This window comes from Zychaea mexicana, assembly GCF_025766255.1.
Source record: "Zychaea mexicana strain RSA 1403 chromosome Unknown BDB00scaffold_94, whole genome shotgun sequence".
NCBI classification, from domain to species: Eukaryota; Fungi; Mucoromycota; class Mucoromycetes; order Mucorales; family Lichtheimiaceae; genus Zychaea; species Zychaea mexicana.
The window spans coordinates 126,759-146,925 of record NW_026516757.1 but is presented as its reverse complement, the minus strand read 5'-3'; the positions used below and the strand labels follow the sequence as shown (position 1 = coordinate 146,925).

General features: G+C 42.4%; 3 protein-coding genes and 1 pseudogene across 4 annotated transcripts; 1 reads left to right on the top strand and 3 right to left on the bottom strand.

Annotated features, from left to right (window-relative positions):
• Window positions 1-61: 61 nt before the first annotated feature.
• BDB00DRAFT_921773 lies at window positions 62-4,791 on the bottom strand (annotated as a pseudogene; the record flags this gene model as incomplete). Its single annotated transcript has 7 exons — window positions 62-806; window positions 901-2,492; window positions 2,573-2,816; window positions 2,880-3,026; window positions 3,117-4,049; window positions 4,157-4,494; window positions 4,579-4,791. Coding segments are annotated over 7 exons (4,212 nt in total), but the record flags the coding sequence as incomplete, so codon positions are not given.
• An 893-nt stretch (window positions 4,792-5,684) lies between these two features.
• Window positions 5,685-6,741, top strand: BDB00DRAFT_845030 (uncharacterized protein). Its single transcript, XM_053125040.1, has 3 exons — window positions 5,685-5,941; window positions 6,070-6,151; window positions 6,233-6,741. Exons 1-3 carry the CDS (start codon window positions 5,749-5,751, stop codon window positions 6,504-6,506), a joined length of 549 nt encoding a protein of 182 aa, XP_052975448.1. The 5' UTR covers window positions 5,685-5,748; the 3' UTR covers window positions 6,507-6,741.
• Window positions 6,742-7,083: 342 nt separating this feature from the next.
• Window positions 7,084-9,130, bottom strand: BDB00DRAFT_876730 (S-adenosyl-L-methionine-dependent methyltransferase; the record flags this gene model as incomplete). The annotated part of the gene is made up of 8 exons (XM_053127517.1): window positions 7,084-7,115; window positions 7,208-7,283; window positions 7,378-7,461; window positions 7,881-7,974; window positions 8,056-8,525; window positions 8,634-8,856; window positions 8,931-9,004; window positions 9,080-9,130. 8 exons carry the CDS (start codon window positions 9,128-9,130, stop codon window positions 7,084-7,086), a joined length of 1,104 nt encoding a protein of 367 aa, XP_052975447.1.
• Window positions 9,131-9,883: 753 nt separating this feature from the next.
• BDB00DRAFT_637091 (uncharacterized protein) lies at window positions 9,884-18,589 on the bottom strand. Its single transcript, XM_053118117.1, has 22 exons — window positions 18,550-18,589; window positions 18,350-18,465; window positions 17,594-18,297; window positions 17,435-17,530; window positions 16,988-17,366; window positions 16,869-16,917; window positions 16,455-16,800; window positions 16,363-16,387; window positions 15,326-16,276; window positions 14,666-15,251; window positions 14,435-14,600; window positions 13,438-14,367; window positions 13,110-13,376; window positions 12,938-13,019; window positions 12,408-12,855; window positions 12,176-12,340; window positions 11,835-12,101; window positions 11,559-11,762; window positions 10,660-11,489; window positions 10,434-10,588; window positions 10,195-10,334; window positions 9,884-10,122 (listed from the first exon to the last, which is right to left on the bottom strand). Exons 2-22 carry the CDS (start codon window positions 18,390-18,392, stop codon window positions 10,002-10,004), a joined length of 6,954 nt encoding a protein of 2,317 aa, XP_052975446.1. The 5' UTR covers window positions 18,393-18,465; window positions 18,550-18,589; the 3' UTR covers window positions 9,884-10,001.
• Between the last annotated feature and the right edge of the window lie 1,578 nt (window positions 18,590-20,167).

Sequence of the window (20,167 nt, the reverse complement as noted above, 5' to 3'; positions counted from 1 at the left end):
AATAGATAGTATTAAGTAGTGTACAGGTTGCAGAATCTAATAAGATCGAAGGGCAAAACTATCGTCGCGCCTTCCGCTTCCAGAAACACAGGGCAAAGAACGCCAAAATGTTAAATGCTGCAAACGCAAGCATAATACCCACATTGCGCCATTTATGAGATGCGCTCCAACCAAACTTGTTGTGTAAAATTCTTCTCCTGATCGAAATGTGCTGTAGCTGCAAGTATCTGTAGCATTGCTATCAGCGATATATCCTGTACAGTACTGCCCATTGCAAAGAAGTTGGCCATGTAATCGCCACAGGCTTGACCAGGAGGAGCACTGAACTGGATCATGTCATTGTCGTTACATACAACCGGCAAAGTTTCCATCTCGTTGACCAGTATGCCTTCGACGTAATAGTGGTATGGATTCGCCCAGTACAACCAAGAGCTGTAGAATTCCGGCATCGCATCTGGTGACTGCACTAACCCAGCAAAAAGGAACAAAACGACATTGATAAGCGTGTTCAATACGGCTGCCAAAGTTTCGTGCTCGCCCAGAAAAGCAAGCATAAATCCAAGAGTAATGGCCCAAATGACACAAGAGACAAGCATCACGTAGAAGTAGCCACAAGCTTCAGGTGTATTGACAAAGCCAGTTGCCCAGTAGAATCCAAACATGAAAAAGGCGCTAAAAACCAAGGCATACAACATTTCGACGAGGACCATCGATATTGCAAATGGGAACCATCCATGGTATCGAGACGCATATTGACGACGAAAATATATTCTTTCGGTCAGTAGCTTAGGTTGTCCAGCTAGAATCTACAAAAAACAGTGTTGGCCAATCACTGGATGACAAAAAAGCTATTGTACAAAGGAGCACAAAATGTAAAAAAAACAATGTTAAGTAACTTACCAAAGTTTCACCCATCATAATCGAAGCAAAAGCCCGGCCTCATATCCGTGACAGAAAAAGATAGCTTCCAGTATGTGAAACCGCAGAACAAAGCAGTGATCATGATCGAAATGAAGCGGCCAAAGTTGTACGAGCACGAGCGCCAGTAAATGACCCACATGCGGGTACATACACGTCGCAGTTGAGTCCACAGCGATGTTGCATATATCAATGCTTCTCGTGAAGAATGTCTATCGACGGTTTGATGGATGGCTTCGAGTTCCTGATCTAGTGCTTCCGCTTGAGAAGAGCTGTGCCAAATTTGTGGCCAGTCGAGAACGACACCCGTATTAGCTGTGCCGGCACCGACGACTTCGAGAATATACTCGGCAGGATTGGCCTGAGGTGCACATTTGGGGCCGCCGTTCGTTTCAAAATAGTCAATCATAGTACGAGCATCCTTGCCGATTGGCCCGTAGTATGCAGTACGACCACCACGAACAAGCAACATCAAATGATCAAAATGCTCGAACAAGATAGCAGAAGGCTGATGAATGGTACACAAGACGGGCCAGCCAGCGTCAGCAAGCTTGCGCAAAAATCGTACAATGTTGAATGAGCTATGGGCATCCAGACCTGATGTAGGCTCGTCCAAGAACAGCAGTTTTGGCTTGCTGACGAGTTCCACGCCAATCGTCAAACGTTAGCGCTCTTCCACGGGAATGCCGCATCCTTCTTCCACTGATCCGGTCTGGGCATCTGCAATATCTTCCATTTCCAGCAGCTCGATAATTTCTTGAACATAAGTATCTTTTTCTTGTTTGGAAACGGTGGCGTCTTGTCGCAGATAGGCAGAGAGTTATATGGCTTCACGTACGGTAACCAAAGGATTGTGGATATCCATTTGCTCACAGTAAGCAGTAATGCGCTCAAAGTCACTCATCAAGACTTCGTTGTCGAGGTAGATACGAGCGTCAACTTTGCCGATGGTCTTGCGTTGTGCGAGGACGTCAAGCAGTGTTGTTTTACCAGCACCAGAAGATCCCTTGAGAGCAGTAAGTTGACCAGGTTTGATGATACCGGAAACGTCATTGAGAAGCTGAAGAGGTCCACCTTTAAATGGTACAGTGTAATTGACATGATGCCAGGAGAACGTGGCTCCAGTTGCAATATGATCCATTTTGTCCGTTTTTTCTTGTTGGCTTCGTAATCGGTCTTCTTCCTCCTGCTCGCTTCGAGGTCTAGGTGCCTTTTCAGGCAGGTATAGCTTGGTACTACTTCCAGCGCCACTGTCACCACTCTTGTTCGACCATTCGAGGGCAACCGCGACGAGGAAAGTGAACAACAAAAAGAACCCAATGAGAGCAACGAAATTTGGCGCCCATAGATGAGAGGGCTCGTAACTCAATTCGGTACGCAGATAGTCATCGCCTCGAACGAAGTCTTCACCGGGTCGGCCGCCAGCCATAGTGCACATTTTGTAATTCCAATCCGTGTAGCCTGGGCCAAAAGGAACAGAGTTGCCAGCACCTTTGCACGAGTAGATTTGACCAGACATTTCGTTAACTAGGAGAGCCTTGTATTCATAGGCAACAGGATTGATCCAAAATATCCTTTTGATGATATTGACGTATGAGCACAGATTGACAAAAGCTATTTGAAATTGGCATGCAGAAGAAAAAATCATACATACCAGAAAAACCAGGGAGGCATAGAGTCATACGGAATCATATAACCAATGTACATTAATGACGCAAGAAGTAAAGCACCCGCAACTTGGGAAGCGGTGTGATAATGGGAAAAAGGGGTACCCAGAAAACGGAAAAAGCCGTTCATTGTCAAATTGATGAACAGAAGAATGAGTACGTGTGTGAAAAATCGACCGGCTGTCAGATTGAGGCCAGCCAGAAAATATGAGCAAATACTCCATAAGACGACTAACAAATATGTTAGTTAAGGCCTTAACACTGGTTTTAACACTAAATGTTAGTGGTTCTTACCTTGGACAATAGCCAAAGGAATATCCATGAGAGTACTTGAGCGATATAGAATGCTGAAGGACGATACATGGCAAAGTGTTTGTGCTTCTCCAGAATTGGTCGACCCATCATAAAATTAATGAGCTCTGTTTCGGCCAAAAAAGCGTTCTATAGGCCCAAAAAAAGCCAAAATACGCATATGGTTGATTATTGATTATAAAGAGCTATGTATAATTTGCAGGTAGAGAAAAAAATTACCGTTAAAGCTGTGAACATGAGCATTCCACTTCGTCCGAAAGCGCCAGTTCCATCCAATGGAAGGTTAAAAAAACATGATGCGGTAATCAAGCTGAGGATGAAGATGCTACTGTAACGCGATATCAGTGCTTCATGGTCCTTGAATAACAACAATGCTTGTCGGATAGTTAAGGCCTTGACTTGTTGATAGAACGATGCAACATACGGCTGATTCGAAAATGCACGTTTTTGTTGTTCTTCGGTGACAGCATTTTTAAAGTTCTGGGCCTGAATTTCCTTAGTAACCCGGTCTTGGTACGCCTCAAGGTCGGCCATCATTCTCTTGTATGTGGAAGACTCGTAATAGGCTCGTTCAAAGTCGGAAGGGTGGTGAGGCACCATGTTCTCCATGCCAGGCTGGAATTCACGCTCCACTGGAATACATAGGCCGGTGAGGAAATCAGGAGTCGATTTGCGTGGCTGACAATAGAAGCCGAGTCCTTCAAAGTATGACTTTGCTTCTGAAGCTGGTCCAAAATATAAATATCGGCCAGCGTCAAGGAGCAATACCTTGTCAAACAAGTCAAAGATACTGTCTGAGGCTTGGTAGAAGCTTGCAATTGTTGTCTTGTGCCCGACATCGGACATGACACGGAGTGACTTGATATAATCATAGGCCGAAGCAGCATCAAGACCACGTGTCGAGCAATCCCAGCAACTGATGGCACTTTGTGTGGTCATAGCCTCAGCAATCGACAAGCGCTTGCACTCACCGCCAGATAAGCCTCGTAAAAACGCATCGCCCACCACGGTGTTTATTTGTTTGGTCAGTCCGAGCATGTTACCGAAGAGATAGATGATTTGCCGATAAACTCTTTCTTGGTTTCATCAGGTAAACGCGACCCAGGTGTTTTAGTACGCAGCGCAAACTGGAGTGTTTGCTTCACTGTCAGCCTATAAACCATCATTATGTACCAGTCACTAAATCTAAGTATGCTTATATGATATACAATTATAATTTTGACAGGAATCGATCCATAAGCAGAAATAATTATACTCACACGGGAAAATGCATATCTTCTTCAGCATTGTAGGAAACCTGACCACGGTATCGTTTGGCAAACTCAATGTTATCAATGCCGCTATAAGTAACTTGACCATCGACCTTGGTATAGGATGCCCGCATGTTGGCCAAGACAATAAGCAACGTCGTGCAGCCTGCACCGGGGCGACCGAGAACAAGAAGCATTTCGCCAGGCTTGCAAAAACCAGTCAGCTTATGTAAAATGGTCTTACGGCTGGCACTCGAGCAAATTCCAAAGAGTTTCCATGGTGTAAGGACTTTAAAGAGAGCAGTGAACAGATTATTAGGAATGGTGTGTGCATCAGCGCCAAGGCCCTGTTGTAAAGCGACGAGTCAGAAAACAGATATTACGTAGGTCCGTTAACTTCTTTTTAGAATGATTAATGATATTTATGATACCTCAACGGACAGATCATTCCATACAACACCAAGGTTCTTGGGTTTGTGGTCTGCCTGCTCGCTCTCCTCTGACATGTTTTGCAAGAAGTCATTGAGATTGAAAACTTGTTCGCCGGCAGCACCTTCCTCGAGCTTGCCATCTTGGATAGACATTTGTCGACTAATATGTGATAGCTCACGCTTTACTTTTTGATATTTTTCGACGGCATCTTTGTACATGTTTTAATAGACAATTATGTTATTGACGCGCCAACAAATCAATCACATAGCGAGCGTTATACTCATGCGGCATGTACCTTCGACATCAACGTTCGATGATTGCTTCACGTGCTTCCGTTGATAGTTTTCCGCGTCAATTGTTGCGAGTGACGAGCTTGAATCGCGTGTATGATTTATCATATTATCAAATTTGGGCTAGCATAAACAAACTTGTAGGAACTAGAAGATGAAGTTCACACAGGTATTTATATACATGCGATATTACAGCCGGCACCAGGTTGCCGGTGGTAATTTAGGGAAAATCAAAGCGGAGAACCGTTTCATCATAAGTAGCTTCGGCGTCAAATGCCGATCAGTTTGCTTGCAATAGTGCACACCAATGATACTTATAATCGGGAATGGTGTGTGCCAGACAGTGTTACTGATTTGAAAAATAGAAGGAGATCATATTATAACGAAGAGCGATTGAACGATAGGAACTACGGACTGCATGAACTTGTATATATATATGATACGTTGAACAATACACCTGATCAATGCTTCAGCGCTGATCTATTATTTACTATTACGCTGAACATCGCTACGACTGGTACTGCTAATCTAGCAATCGAATTTTCGGCATGCGATCGTCCACTACTTAACATATGCGTCTGCAGACAGGCCTATCCTGATGGTTTGATTATCCGCGCAATGATATGCACCATTCCATTGCTGAAATTTTAAAATCATATCTAACGCTCGCACTTATTTCAGAAAACGAAGTAAAGGTTTTGCACTCCTTTTACTTGTACATACAAGCAAAAAATAAAGATTATGTGTAATGATTGGTGTGTGCCATGAGTTCATAATCTAGTGCATGAAATTTGTGAGAGCGGAGATGTTTGCCAGCCTATCTCTGGCACTGCTTTTCCACTTCTTTTGCTATCACTATCGCTCTACCTAAAAGATACTATGCAGCAGCGTTGTGGCTTGATGGTCGTGGCGCTCATTGTTATGGGCATCACTTTCATGACTTGGACACGACATATAATAAGCGATCGCACAACTGATTGGCGCCCTTTGCAATCAGCTGTTCCGATTGAGTTGTTCGTAATGTCCAAGTGCCCCGATAAAGTCGATTGTGAAGAAGTAATCTCCAAAGTTTGTAAGTAGCATAATACATACCCTATGAGCATACTTCGGTTATGTTTTCTTGAATGAAGTTGAGATATAGAGCAGTTTAGTTTATTTTTTATTTCTTATTTTTTTTTGGGGGCGTGGTTATCTTGATAGTGAAGCAAGTAAAGGTCCCTGTATCTCTTGATGTCAACTACATTGCCAGACCAAATAGCTCCGAGTCTCTTGGATTTGAATGGTATGTAACGTAGATTTATCCTTCAGATTAAATGCGAGTATCCATTAACATATATATATCACGCTATAATGTGGCTATAAGTAAGCACGGACCAACCGAGTGTCTCGGAAACATGCAGGAGTTGTGCTTCAAGAACATATATCCTGATATTGATGACTGGTTTCATGGATTCACGCTTTGCTTGAATGAAAAATATGCGGATATTGGAGAAGATGACAGCCTGCTGGCAGAGGAATGTGGTACGTTATCAAGTGATAGATGTCTTGTATACATCACATACAATTGTACAAAGTCAAAAACTGGCTCTCTCATTACCTGTATGTTATGTAGCAAAACGGGTTGGAAAAGATTATGAACCAGTACAGACATGTACTACTAACTCAGTCGGGGTCGAGCTGTTAGCAAAATCAGTTGAGCGAACACAAAGCTTGAATGTGGAGTAAGTAATGCTGGACACACTTCTGTGCATAGAAAAAACCTGAATTTAACAGTACTGTGTGCTTTGCGTAATATCAAAAATTGAATAGAAAAAGTTGCACAATCTTCATTGATAACAAATTACGCTGTATTCACGATGAAGTATGGAAGGTTCGTAAATTCTCTTTCCTTGCAAAGTAAAGCCTCACTACCATTCTTGCATCTTTATTAACAGCCGTCCTTTCCTCTCCCTCAAGCAGCAATGCGAAGGCGGCCACACAATTTCCGATTTCGTTCGCACTATTGAGGAAGCCTACAACGGCTAGATAGCAACAAGTACCCGCTCCTATTCCTTCATTTTGTCGGTTTTTGCAATCAAAAGAATAGTAAAATGTTAAATTCGGATATGTACATGATGATAGAGATTTCAAAGGTATTGTGGCCATGGGTCAGGCTGTAAAAATCGTTGGATTGTTGTGGTGGGGGAGAGGAGTCGATTGTCGTTCTTTTTCCTTTTACAAGAAAAGGTCAATCACTTGTAGAATAGCTATACACGTAAAGTAAGATATTAAACGATCAGATTACATCGTTTACTTGAAAATTATTTGTGAGTGCATTAAAGCAAAAATGACACTTTACCTCCTCCAAGTAGAGCAAATGCCAAAACACCAAGTACCCAATAGCTCACTGGAAACTTAAACCCTTTTTCTTCTTTCTGTCATTTGAAAATGAGAAGAATCAACTGTTAGTAATAGAGTAGCTATGCCATTAAAAAGACTATTCCCGTCTTTCTCGCAATCGATGCATACCACGAGTGATGACTTGACATGACCACGCTTGTTGACATTATTCTGGTAAACAGCGTTCTTCTTGCGGATAGTAGGTGCAGTTGCCTATATTTAAAAAAAGTTTTGATTTAGTACGCTCTCTGTTTTATCCAAATTCATACGATGTGCATACCATGGTAGACGAGTAAGAGGAGGTGAAAAAGAAAGCAATTAATCTAATAAGGTAAAGGGTCAAGTCTTATTTTAAACGCTCCAAGCAACGAGGCGATCGCTGATTGGATGCGTATAGATTCTAACACGTTGCACTTGATCTAGAGGCCCTGAGCTGGAATATAACCAATGCAAATATTTTTGTGGTACAGCAACGGATTGCAGAGGTAATTCGTTTGAGACATACTAGGTCGAATGAAAATTGATATATCAAAAGGCGTTAACAAAGCATTTCCACATTATGGTATTATCAGGTGTTTTATTGGACCGTAAAAACATCCTATTCAGTCTTGCTTTTCTGCGATGAAATTGACACCGACGCCCTTGAGTTTTCCTTCCTTGATGGCAGTTATTTCCTGGGTCATAAACGTTTCCAAGACAGCCCTTCCCACCGACGAGTCCTCCAATCTAGTAATACAGTAGTTTAGTAAACAGTGGATTACTGGCTACATGAAGGTGGAACGGCAGTGATGGGAAGAAGACACTTACCCTTGAAACACAATCATTCCATGGAGAAATGGATTGTTGCTGACAACCTTGACTTCTGTGCCAAAGGCTCTTTTGAGAGATGCATTAATAGCTTTGGCAGTTGACAAATCTTCGCCCTGTAAACCATGCTTATAGTGTCCCTCCTGTTGGTGATGGTGGTGATCGTCACTATGGGCATCGCCGTGGCCGTGGCCGTGGCCGTGATGATGATGATGATGATGGTGGTGGTGCGAGAAATAAGCTTGCCAACGTTCCAGTGGAGAGCCCATCGTGGGATCCATCATGGCATGCCATTTTTTCTGCATATTCTCGCTCTTGTTGGTAGGTGCCACAAGGTGATTGCCACTCATCAAGAGATCAACACGGTCGAAATACCACCGCGCACTCTCTTCGGTGATTGCACTGCGGTCAAACTCTTCAGCAACAACGACACCCTTTTTCTTGAGGAAGCGGTGAACTTGATCAATTGTCTACGGGCAAGCACCGAAGTGCATCCGAGTACATGTTAGTAAAATGATCTCATGACTCTTTTTTCATGAATAAAACACCAGCAACTTGTTGTCGCCTCTCTCTATTACCCCATCTAATGGATCGCAGTGATGAAGCGACTTGGAAAATAGAATCACATCGAAAGATTCGCGGTATTGCTCAAGGTCCATGTCAAGAACCGTGGTTGCCATATATTTGACATTCGCTTTATGGTCGGCGCATAGCTGGATATCCTCTTCCGATGGGTCGATCGCAGTGACATCAATACGATCTTGATATTGTTCCTTCAGCAAAGCAGAAAAATGACCCGGACTTTGTATATTTCAAAAATGAGCGTTGCATAATTATAAGCTGTAAAGCATAGCTATTATCGTTTTCATGCTTACCCACAACCAACCTCAAGGACCTTGATTGGCTCGACGGCGCTAGGCTCTTTAAAATGACGCGAATCCAGGAGGCCCTAAAGCGTGAAGGATAAGGTGTGAGTTTATATTTGAAAAATGGTTTGCTCTTGTACGAGTTATTTTTCTCTTACCGTGAAAAATGCGAGGAAAGGCTTGTGTTGTAGATATTTGATTGAATCCATCGTGAAACGTAAATAATTTCTGAAATGATTTGCAGCAAAAATGCCGCTATATATATCTCATAAACTATTCCGGATAAATTATTTTAAGCAACTTCCGATTGGGCGGTTCAAAGAAGGCCCGCTGCTTGTCTACTATTCATGACGAATGCTTACGCCATCATTGTGTTTCCACACGTTAACTGCATCAGCCTGGTAGAAGCCCCTGCATTAACTTTGTACAGCAATTATAAAACACGCAAAACATGGATCCATACAAAGTGCTGTCAAAGCTTCCCAAAAAAAATAATTTACAACGGAATATGCCGAGGTCTGGAAGTTGAAAGATCCAGGTCTGATATTTACGTAGTGATGCTCCAGTGTCAGCTTCTCGTTATCGCCCTAATTCTATAGTGTAGACGATGAACCGACTATAACATGAGTATAAATAACTTCCGTGCTCCCATGTAAGTAACGCTTTCTTGAAAATGTAAAGCTGCAGATGGCTTAAGCAATGACGGGTGGATCAGTGCCATAATGCAAGCCAAACAAAGGACATCATTTGCGTAAACAAGCTCGCCACTATAATCGATAGTTTGTTGTGCTGTCCATATTAACACGAGCGCGTTGACACATATCCGCATGCTTCCATCCCAAATCTCAGATTACCGTTTGGGCCCTTTGAAACCTTACAGGGTCTTGGGAAGGTTGTTTAATGTGTTCGAAAGGCTACAAACGACAACAAACGTTAATTTGTATCTTTCGGATGTGCTACCGCTTAAATGAAAATAGCCTTCTTGCACATTATATAAATATTATTGCATAACAGATAAAAAAAAATGCATCACACAAACGTTGTCATTATATAAAGTAATTAACTAATTTTGTTTTGGAGTTAATCGTCGACTACCATTGTTTTACAATCAAGGCTATTATCATTTGATGTTTTGCTCTTAAAGCAATAGTTGCGTAACGTGTCTATCAACAACTTTTTGCTTACAGGTTTCGTAAGGTACCTACGATAATAGATAACTTAATGTAAGAAGGACTTGTACGTGCAGGATATATTTACGGTTCTAGCAGCTTACCCATCCATCCCTACTGCCAAGCATGTTTGTCGAGTAGATTCCTGTATATCGGCTGTCAGCGCAACTATAGGAAAGTGATCATTTCTACCCTTGTTTTTTTCGAGTTTTCGAATCCTTCCTGTGGCCTCTACTCCATCACACTATTTAGCAACAGTAAACAGGATATCAGCTCAATTGTTTGGAAGCGTACTCGAAACAAAAAGGATGGATTTCAAAAGAAAGAAAGGGTGATTCTCAACCTGTGGCATATGATAATCGAGCATTGCGAGCGAAAAGTATCCAGGAGGATTATTTTGCCATGCCTCCACAGCTTCTAACCCGTTATTAGCACAAACAACCTTAAAACCCAAACGCGTGAGCTGTTTGTACAAAAGCTTTTGAGCAACAGGATTATCTACATGAAATCATATCAAACCATAGTTTAGCATTGCTTGTATGTATGCTACGTTAAGAGCCCCAGAATACCTTCTGCAATAAGTAGCGTCTGTGTACTGTATAGAGCTTGCTCTTCAGGAGAAATAGTATCTTGGGAAGCCTTCTTTCTACTTCCTATTGTCTTGGTTGATATTGAAGGGCGTGGCGTTGACGGTGTTTTGAGCGTTTTTTTAATGATAGCGGCATCGTCGCTCGTTTGCTGAATCATGTCGACAAGAGCTTGTAGTAAATTTATGCGTCGAAGAGGAACAGATATACGAACAACCGAGCGTAGCTTCATCGGAGGAAGGCTTACGTTCCCTGCATTTACCCTGAGGGTACTGCTTGATAAATCACTGCGACCATTTTGACTGAGTCGCTCGTCGTCTGTAATGCCGGTTGTTGGAAGATTGTTTGTGCATAGCACGTCGCTGTTCGCGACACTAGGATAATGCATCACAACTACACAGCGAGCACTTTGTAAAAACTGCTTAAGGTGGGTTGTCCATACTTGGAGTTCTGGATCGCTCGTCAACCAAAGGCCAACGAGGACAACGTGGTAGTTGGTGGCCTGCCGATGGATGAAATCACCAGGAGTATGCGCTCCGTCTACAGCTATTCCGGGCAGAAGTTGGCGTATCATCGATGCAGTAGATTCGTGGGTCGCAGCAACAAGGACTCGAGCACCATTCAACTTTTTTAATAAGTCTGCAATCACATCTTCGCGTTTGTTGGCCTGCTCATGTACACGAGATGTCGTAATGTTGAAGAAGAAATTCGAACCCTTGTTTGGCTCGCTCTTCACGTCAATTTTACCAGACATCAAAGAAACCAATTGCAAGCAGATTGATAATCCGAGTCCAGTGCCACCATAGTTACGGCTAATGGATGCATAAAATTTTAGGACCTTACGATGTCGACAACAAATATTGATATTCGAAATGACTTACGTTGTACTACCATCCACCTGCGAGAACGGCACAAAAAGTACCTTGCGTTGCTCTTCGCTTATCCCAATACCAGAGTCAACTACTTCGAAAAGTAATGATATTTTACCATCCGTAGATAAATTCTTTTTGTCCATAGAGCACCGTATTTTGACTTCTCCATCGTGGGTGAATTTTAATGCGTTGCCCAAAAGATTGATTATGACCCTGTAACATAATTAACAGGTTGAGCATACAAATTCCATTTATTATACGCCAAATCTTGATAGTTTAACTTACTGTCGTATACGGTTGCCATCAGCCATAATGACAGCAGGTACATCTGGTTCAACACTATAACTGATATTGATGCTCTTTCGAATGGCCAAGGCAATCAACATTTCGATGACGTCTGCCAGCAGATCGTCAATCACAATAGGTGACAAATCCAACGAGACTTTGCCAGCTTGTAGTTTTGAAAAATTCAGCAGATCGTCAATAAGCTGTAGAAGCATCTCACATGACTCTTTGGCAGTTTGGACGAGGTCTCGTTGCTCAATATCCAGACTAAAGTGATGCACCTGTTTAAATTTTGATGATATTTTGTAGCACACTTTATAGCTCTGGTTGGTAGTACTTACTTTGTATCGGCCAACAATGAGATCATTCCGTAAAAGCCCGAAAAAGGAGTACGTATCTCATGGCTCATATTTGCCAAAAAGATTTCACGTAACCGCATTGCTTTATCGGCAGCTTCTTTGCTCCGTCGAGCCTCTTCAAGTGCTTGTTTTTGCTTCTCAATCATTCTAGAAAACAAATTGTTACTGCTACATGAACTTTTGTGGTGGCAATACAAACCATTTATGCACAAACCTCATATTCGTCATAGTAGCTCGCTGCACAGACTTGAATAGAAAGGCATTCGTGATTGAAATACCCATCTGTTGGCACAAAAGACTGAGAACAGCAATATGCCTTTGGGTGAAAATACCAACGACACCCTCAATAAATAAGCAACCCACAGTGGTTACTTTGTGAATGATTGGCATGCATACAACTGATTTTCTTTTGACACGCTCAAACCATGGTCCCACGGCAAACCTTGTATCTTTTTGGACATCGTTTACGTAGGTGCTTTCACCGGTATGTATCGTATGGTTGATAATGCGACTTGATACTAGGTCGTCATCTTCTGATAGCGGCTTTGGTGGATCGTATGTGGTAGAACTATCTTGCTGCGTGCCGTACGCACACACACCAAACTTATCGTCTTTGATGACAATAGCAACGCAATCTGCTGCTGAAACGTCGAGGATTATTCCTATTCAATGCAATACAACGCGGAAAGTCAGATAATCATCATGGGATGTATCAATCCTGATAACGTAAACAACAGTCCTTACCCATCATCGAACTCAAGAGCGCATTAAACTGGATTTCAGAGCTTAGGACCTGTGAGCTCTTTAAAATTGAAGCCATATCGATCTATCAAAAATGAAGAGAAAACATTAGTATGTACATCATAGAGGTCACCAGCTCAAAATTGTCATTGAAAGAAAAAAAACTGATACCAACAATATCTAAATTCAACAATGTTTGCTCATGTGTAGCAGGTGTCATGAATTCACAAGCTAACGGCTCGTTGAGTGCTACCCTACTTCCGTTTGATGATGCACTGGGACTCCATCCTTGAGCACCATGGTACGGTAGAGGATCAGTTTGGATTTCTGCTTCTTGACTTTCAGATCGAACATCGTCGAAATCGGACAGAAGCTGAGAGAATTTGTTGCTAACGTGTCGTCCTTTTCCGTATGCACCATGCTTCATATACAGATCAACTGCCTAATAAAAGACAAAATCAATATATCTTTTTCAAAGTATTCGATATATATTCCTACTTTACCTTTCTTATATATCCATAGGCAGTATTGTAGAGCCCGATGCGGTTGTAAAAGGCACCGGTATACTCATGCATAACGCAGAGGTCAAAGTACCATGAATTTTTTCTTGCTAGATTTATTGCTTCTTCGTAAAGTCTTCCGGCTTTAGATATGTCAGGAGAATCATCGCTAATCCCTGCAAGTTCAGCTTCCACAAACGTCCAGAACATGGAATAATTGTTTGGACTGTGAATAGCCCATTCGTGTACCAACTCTTGGTTCCTCTTGACTTGCTCGATACATTTTTGGTAGATTGTTGGATCTTGACGTGTCTTTTCAATAAGCGCCAAAGAGAAGAAACAAAGCATCATGCGGGTGTGGCGATAACTTGGATGAGCATACATTGTGTCGATAGATCGGTATCCAATTTCAATTGCAGAATCAAGATATCCATAGAGTGTCAGTGGTACGATCTTGTAAGATTCGTACCAATTTAACATAATGTTGGGTCTGTAGGAGTGCTCGCAACTCTCCGAAACAAAGTGGGAGTCGTTGAAGCCGTCATCGCCGTCAAAAACGTTTGGCGTGTTAATGTACGTTTGGCCCTGGAGTGCTTTTGCTGCGCGTAGAATAGCCAAGGAAAAGAACTTGGTTTCGACAGTAGGTGAATATATCAGGATTTCGTCATATGTTGCTTGACTTTCCCGGGCAACATCTTGCATATTATATCCTTGACCAAACATAAGAATGCATATATGAATCCGGTTAAAGGTGTAGTACATATTGTCACCAGCAGAGCTGCAGAAATCTAAAGCATTTTGATAATACTTGTACGCTTTACTGAGAGGATACTTCCACTGAAGTACATAAGCTGCGTATATGTGGTATGCACGTCCTTTTTCTTGGTTGCTTCCGTATTTATCGGCAAGTGCGATGCCCAGGCTACCGACTTCCTAATCTCAGTATGAGCAAGCGAGCACATTATTGCATACCAGTATTGATTTCTTTTCGCTATAATACCTCCGCAAACTTATATTTCTGATAGAGACTCGCGAATCCGATACCAGTGGCCATACATCCTGAGCCTGTAACATTGGTAGGACCATAGAGAGCAGTGAGATTAAGTATGCGACAGGCCCAGTGACATAGCTCCAACATCTGCCCGCCAAAAAAACAAGATACGAGTCTGAACAACAAAACCAGTTAGCGATACGTTTTCACCTCCTACATGCATGAACCACATATACTTACAGCTCTTCTAGAACACCCATAGTGGCTTTAATAGTCAAATTCTCGCAAGGCTTCATGGCGAGAATTCCATCGACTCCAAACTGCCGTATCAGCCTTTCGGCTTGACTGTATTCCCGCAGAATACCTGCTTCACTGATATCTAATCGCGCTTTCTCTCTTCCCAGCTCGTCCAAACACCGTAGTAGCGCATCTTGAGCCTGTTCAGTCTTCTGTATACTGTAGAGATACCTCGATTGAACACGATAAGCTGGTACTCGATCCAAGGGGCATCGTGATTGTGCGAAGATGATATCCAACCATTGCTCAGTAAGTGTGTATGCACCAACTACCCATGATAATGCAACAGCATTTGTGTAGAGAAGAAGCGTCCCGCTATAGTTGATATCATTCCATTCTTGATTCGGATCACTAAGCTGTATCGCAGAATTAAAGTAAGCAAATGCCATATCATGGGCACCAGCAGTTTGACACTTCGTGGCCGAATCAACAAAAATTTGCCGATATCGCTCCTTGTCGTCCTGCAACATCAACAGATCGATGCACTTTAGCAAATGATCGGCCACAAGAAATGTGTCAACGAGTTTTTCTAATATAATACTAGTGTGAGACTCTATGAATGTCGAGTAAGGCTACGTTACGTGACGTCTATTGAAGATATACCTTCCATTAAGTGCTGTGCAACAGTTAGATGTATATTATCCAATGTGTTCGGATCTGCCAATGCAGCCGCCGCCTGGGATATCCGGTCATGACTCCATTTGAATTCGCTCTCATTAATAGGTACAATGTATCCTTCTTGTAATACAGCCTGCAGACCACTAATAGGGTCGTAGTCTGATCCCGTCGGTGAGCGACTACAAGGAGTTGGTGGAGATCTTGTGTAGAAGCGTTGAAGTCGTTTGAATAAACCGGTGTTGCCGCTCGAGTTATTCGACGTGTTGTTTATAGAAGAATCGTTAGTCAGAGTGCTACTGCTACTGCTACTGCTACTGCTGCAAGCATCGTCCTTGGGTTGTTGCTGGCGATACTGTGTAACCGAAGGGCATTCTGCACCACTTTTTTTTACAGCGCCTTTTTCTGCGGATATCATCAGCGCCTTGACAGTTTCCCAAGAAAATGTGTCCCCGATAAATGAAGCCCACTTCAAAAGGTCTTGCGCTGCATGTGGTAGTTCTCGTAACCTCTTCACCATAAACGAGACATTGAGCTGTGAGTTTTCACCGTCGTCGAACACGGTGACATCTTCGATGTCGCGCAAGTTGTAGTCCCACTCATTTTTCTCCCAGTTGAAAAATATGAGTTTTTTCCGCTCGAGCGTTCGTAGAAGCTGCACTGCATAAAAGGCGTTACACTGAGTTTTTCGGACTACCACATTGGCCAGAGGCATAATCGCTGCTCTGTCAGTTTCGCTTGAGCGGTGAAGGGCTTCGCAGATAAAATCGGCTATTGAGTTCTTGTCGAGGGGCTCGATTTTGATGAGGTGTATGTCCGCCAAGTGTTTGAGTAGCGTAGATAGCTCGGGAGTCATTTCTTGATCCCTGTATGAAATGAATATTAATATCCTGACGCGCGCCATGGCTAGGGCTTCTATTAACTCGAGCGACGGAGAATCTGTCCATAAGAATAAAAAATAAGTTAATACAGATATTCGTGCAGTTGATCTAGGACACTCATATACAATCATACTATGCACATACCTGCCTGGTGTAAATCATCTAAGAACTATATTCAAAATTAGTTTGAAATTGAAAGGTATGAAATGCTAAAAGGGAATATATACTCCTCTTACCAACGTTGCTGTTCGCCAACTTGTGATTGCACGGAATACTTCCACGTAGACTTTTCTGAACCGGGCTTGAGTTTCGATGTTATCCAGCCGAACCATTTCTGGTACATTGATACCCTCTCCTTCGATATCCGGTTCTTGTAATAGTGGCTTTAATTCAGGTACAAAGCCAACCATGACGTGTATGTTGCAAAACTGTGCACCGAGCGAGCATTTCAAATGAGTGTAAAATGCACTGATTTCATCTTCATTTTCAGAGAGGACTTGCTGAAAGATCTGTGATAATGCTTGGGTGACTGCACTGTATGGTGTTTTGTTACGAGCATCAAATTTTGTGGAGGCGACATATCTATGGGAATATGATTGCTTTAATGGAGGTTATCTCAGAATAATTGACATAACAATAGCAACATTTACCCATTTTGTCGAGCCGCTGGTTGGACAGCTGTATATATCGTCGATTTACCTTTTTTGCATACCATTTCATAAGCACTTAATCTTTCATTTCATTGACTGATGACTTTCTTCCAGCTTACCAATGCCACCGGGGCCGTAGAGGCCAACAACAACTGTTCCCGTCTTACTGCTATTGGTAAAAATCCGACTGCCGATACTTGAATTATCCGTTGCTCCGTTTACGGTAGTAGGCCTTTGACCTGCAGTAAAAATTAGTGCCGATTTGGGCCCAGAATCCGCTGCACTGCTGCTTTCAGTTTCTGAAGAAAGCTCGACCAGAGATTGGGGGTCCACACGGAATTCGGTACCATTGCGCAACCTGAATGGCCTGTGCAGTAATGCGCATCGGCCAATGATAGCGGTGACCTCCGCTATGACGCTTTGACGACCGTAAATACTTTTGGGCAATGTAAATACAGAAGCGATGTCCTTTTGGGCCAAAGGAAAAGGTTCTATCCACTATAGCATACCTATAATGAGTTATATGCTACATATCCATGCTACACGGCGCTGATTAGCAACATTACCTGTGTAGAGGGGTGTTTTGCTGCCTTTAAACGCTTGAGACACTCCTTTAAGTCGGAGCTGACTCCACGGGCACTGGTATATCGATCATCAGGTGCCTAAGCTAGCGTGTCAGGGAGACATAAATTAAAGAAATTACGTCATATCATGCAAGCACTAACCTTATTTGTCATTTTTTCGATGATCCTGGAAATGACTTCAGGAACATCTCGTTGTAGTTCGTGTACGGGCGGAAGCTTTCGACTGAGGATACCTTTGAGTGTTTCCAAAGGACTCCCTTCAAATGGTCGTCTTCCGGTTAGCAACACAAAAAACATGACACCAAGCGAGTATATGTCTGTTCGATGATCAGGTGGATAAGTAGTGCGGCCAGTTTGTTCCGGACTCATGTATATCAAGACTCCGCGCAAAACCTTGACCAACTCCTTATTGTTCATCGTTTTCCGCCAACCATCGGCAGACAAGGTCAGATAGCTTTCCAAAGATTTCGAGCCCGACCCAAAGTTGCATAACTTTACGCTGCCTTTATCTGACCCATCCCACTGGAATGCTTCCATACGTATTTCACCGTGGATACATCGATATCGATGGATAAAATCCAATGGTTCCAGGCACTTGATCCCGAATTTCAAAAACCGCTCCAGATCGTAGTACGTTGCATTCGTCGCTGCATAAGATGATGCTGTGGTTGCATGACTCCGCGTATTGTTTTGTCTATTTAGTCCGATCCAAGCACGGATATTGCTTGTGCTATCGTCACCATCTTCTGGCGATTCTGAAGACGTGACACTATGTTGATGCGGCTCGCTGGCGTATATTGAGACGTTTAAGCCACTTGGCAAACGAAGAAATTCTAACGGTCGTACTAAAAGAAGCGTTAACCATAAATTATCTTTTCTGTATAATCGCTGTCTTACCAATGAACGAGTCGCCTCCCGTATATTGATACAGTTTTTTCATTACATAGAACTCGCGCTCGAGGCGTAATGAGTTTGCAGATACGCGTGCAACGACGGGGTTTTTGTTCTTTATCCTGATCGTTGATTAAGCATTTAATTATTCAACGTCGAAAATTACAATTTGCATTCCGAGAGAAAATTCTGAGCGCAACATTTACCGGTAACCATGAAGCACGTCAACGTTTTCGCCATTTGAGAAACTGGAAGTGACATTTGCTTTGAAGTGATATCCAGAGACGTGGAAGTTACTATTGATGTTTCTGGACCCGATCGAATTTGCTTTTGAGCTGGCAGACTCCGAGTTGGACATGTTATGCATACGTTGTTACTGCTTCAAGGAAGGAAAAGAAGGGAAAAGAGCAGGAAGAAGCAACGATACCTTATGACGAGGAGAGTTCAAGGAGGTAAGGTGGAGGATTTGGAGTGAGTGGCTACTTTAGCGTGGCGTCTGGATATGAGAAGAGTGCTGCTTGTTTTGCAGTAAAACAATACATAAGGAGTAAGGGTGACACAAATAACGTCCTACTCGCAGAACATGCCTTATTTTGCAAAATGAAGATCCTTTGTTGGAAATTCTGCTCGTTATTTGTCTCTATAGCTATTACGTTTAGACATTCTAGGTGACAATAAGTCATTTTCTGAACGATTTCGTGCTTTGTCAGTATGCAATGCAACACATTTTTTCATTGATCAGATGAGCTTATTTGCCGTGCATTTTCAAAACTTTACTATGATATGCATTTAATTAACTTACTCTCTTTAGAGCTAATATAGTGGGCCGCCGTTTTCTGAAAAAATCAGGTAGGATTACAGCTCATCAACGCTCATCGAATACTTCTTCTGACGTTAGAACCAATGATAGTGTGAAAGAACCTAATTATTCGCACATAGCTCTCGCAATATAGCGTCAGTTGCTTCCAATTCGATGTTTAAATAGTTTAAGTAACATATTACCTCCTCTTTAGAGATTATCTTATGTAGTCTACAGCAAGCTATGCAGTGCATATGCCTCACGTACAACCGATGACCGACAAGCTGCTGATGGATAATACTAACGGTGTTATAAGCTTTCTGATTATCTCATCATACCTTAATGCATTGACAAATAACAGTTTGAAGAAAAACTCTAATGGAGAAGCTGTTCTTGGAGTTCGTACGCAATGTGGAACCGGCACAAAGGTGAGAGCGAGAGAGTTAGCGGGTCTTCAAAATACATTTCCAGTGTTGCCACAGCTTTTAGAGTAAATCGCCAATGTCACTGTTTCCAACCAAATGATCTGTCTTTACATTTTGAATTAGGAATGTTAAAAAATAGAATTATGGCTGACGAAGTAGTGGCTTTTGTTTAGAGCTAAGGAATGATGTGTCGATTGCCCAACGTCGTTGGCACTTAGCTAACGGTAGACGATGTGATGCTGCTCAGGCTATAGTGCTACCTCTGGTAGGAAATGGAGAACACACATACGGTGTATGTACAAAAGGGAAGGTTTTAAATCACAAAAGCCTGGACATGAATTGAGAACCGATGACATGATGCATCTCTCTTTTGCAAAGATTAAGATGAAGTAGGAAAAAGTTTGTTGGCACTCACATTTCCACCCCTCCCCGAGGTTTGAGCATATGCATGAATAAGATGTTATGTACTTATAAACAGATATTTACTTTTTATATAATAGAATGCACAGCTGTAGCCTAAAGTATACATAATTTGGAGTTATAATAGCTGTCTTTAATCTCTAATTTGTTGCATTACTACCAAGAGTTATGATTGTTTCT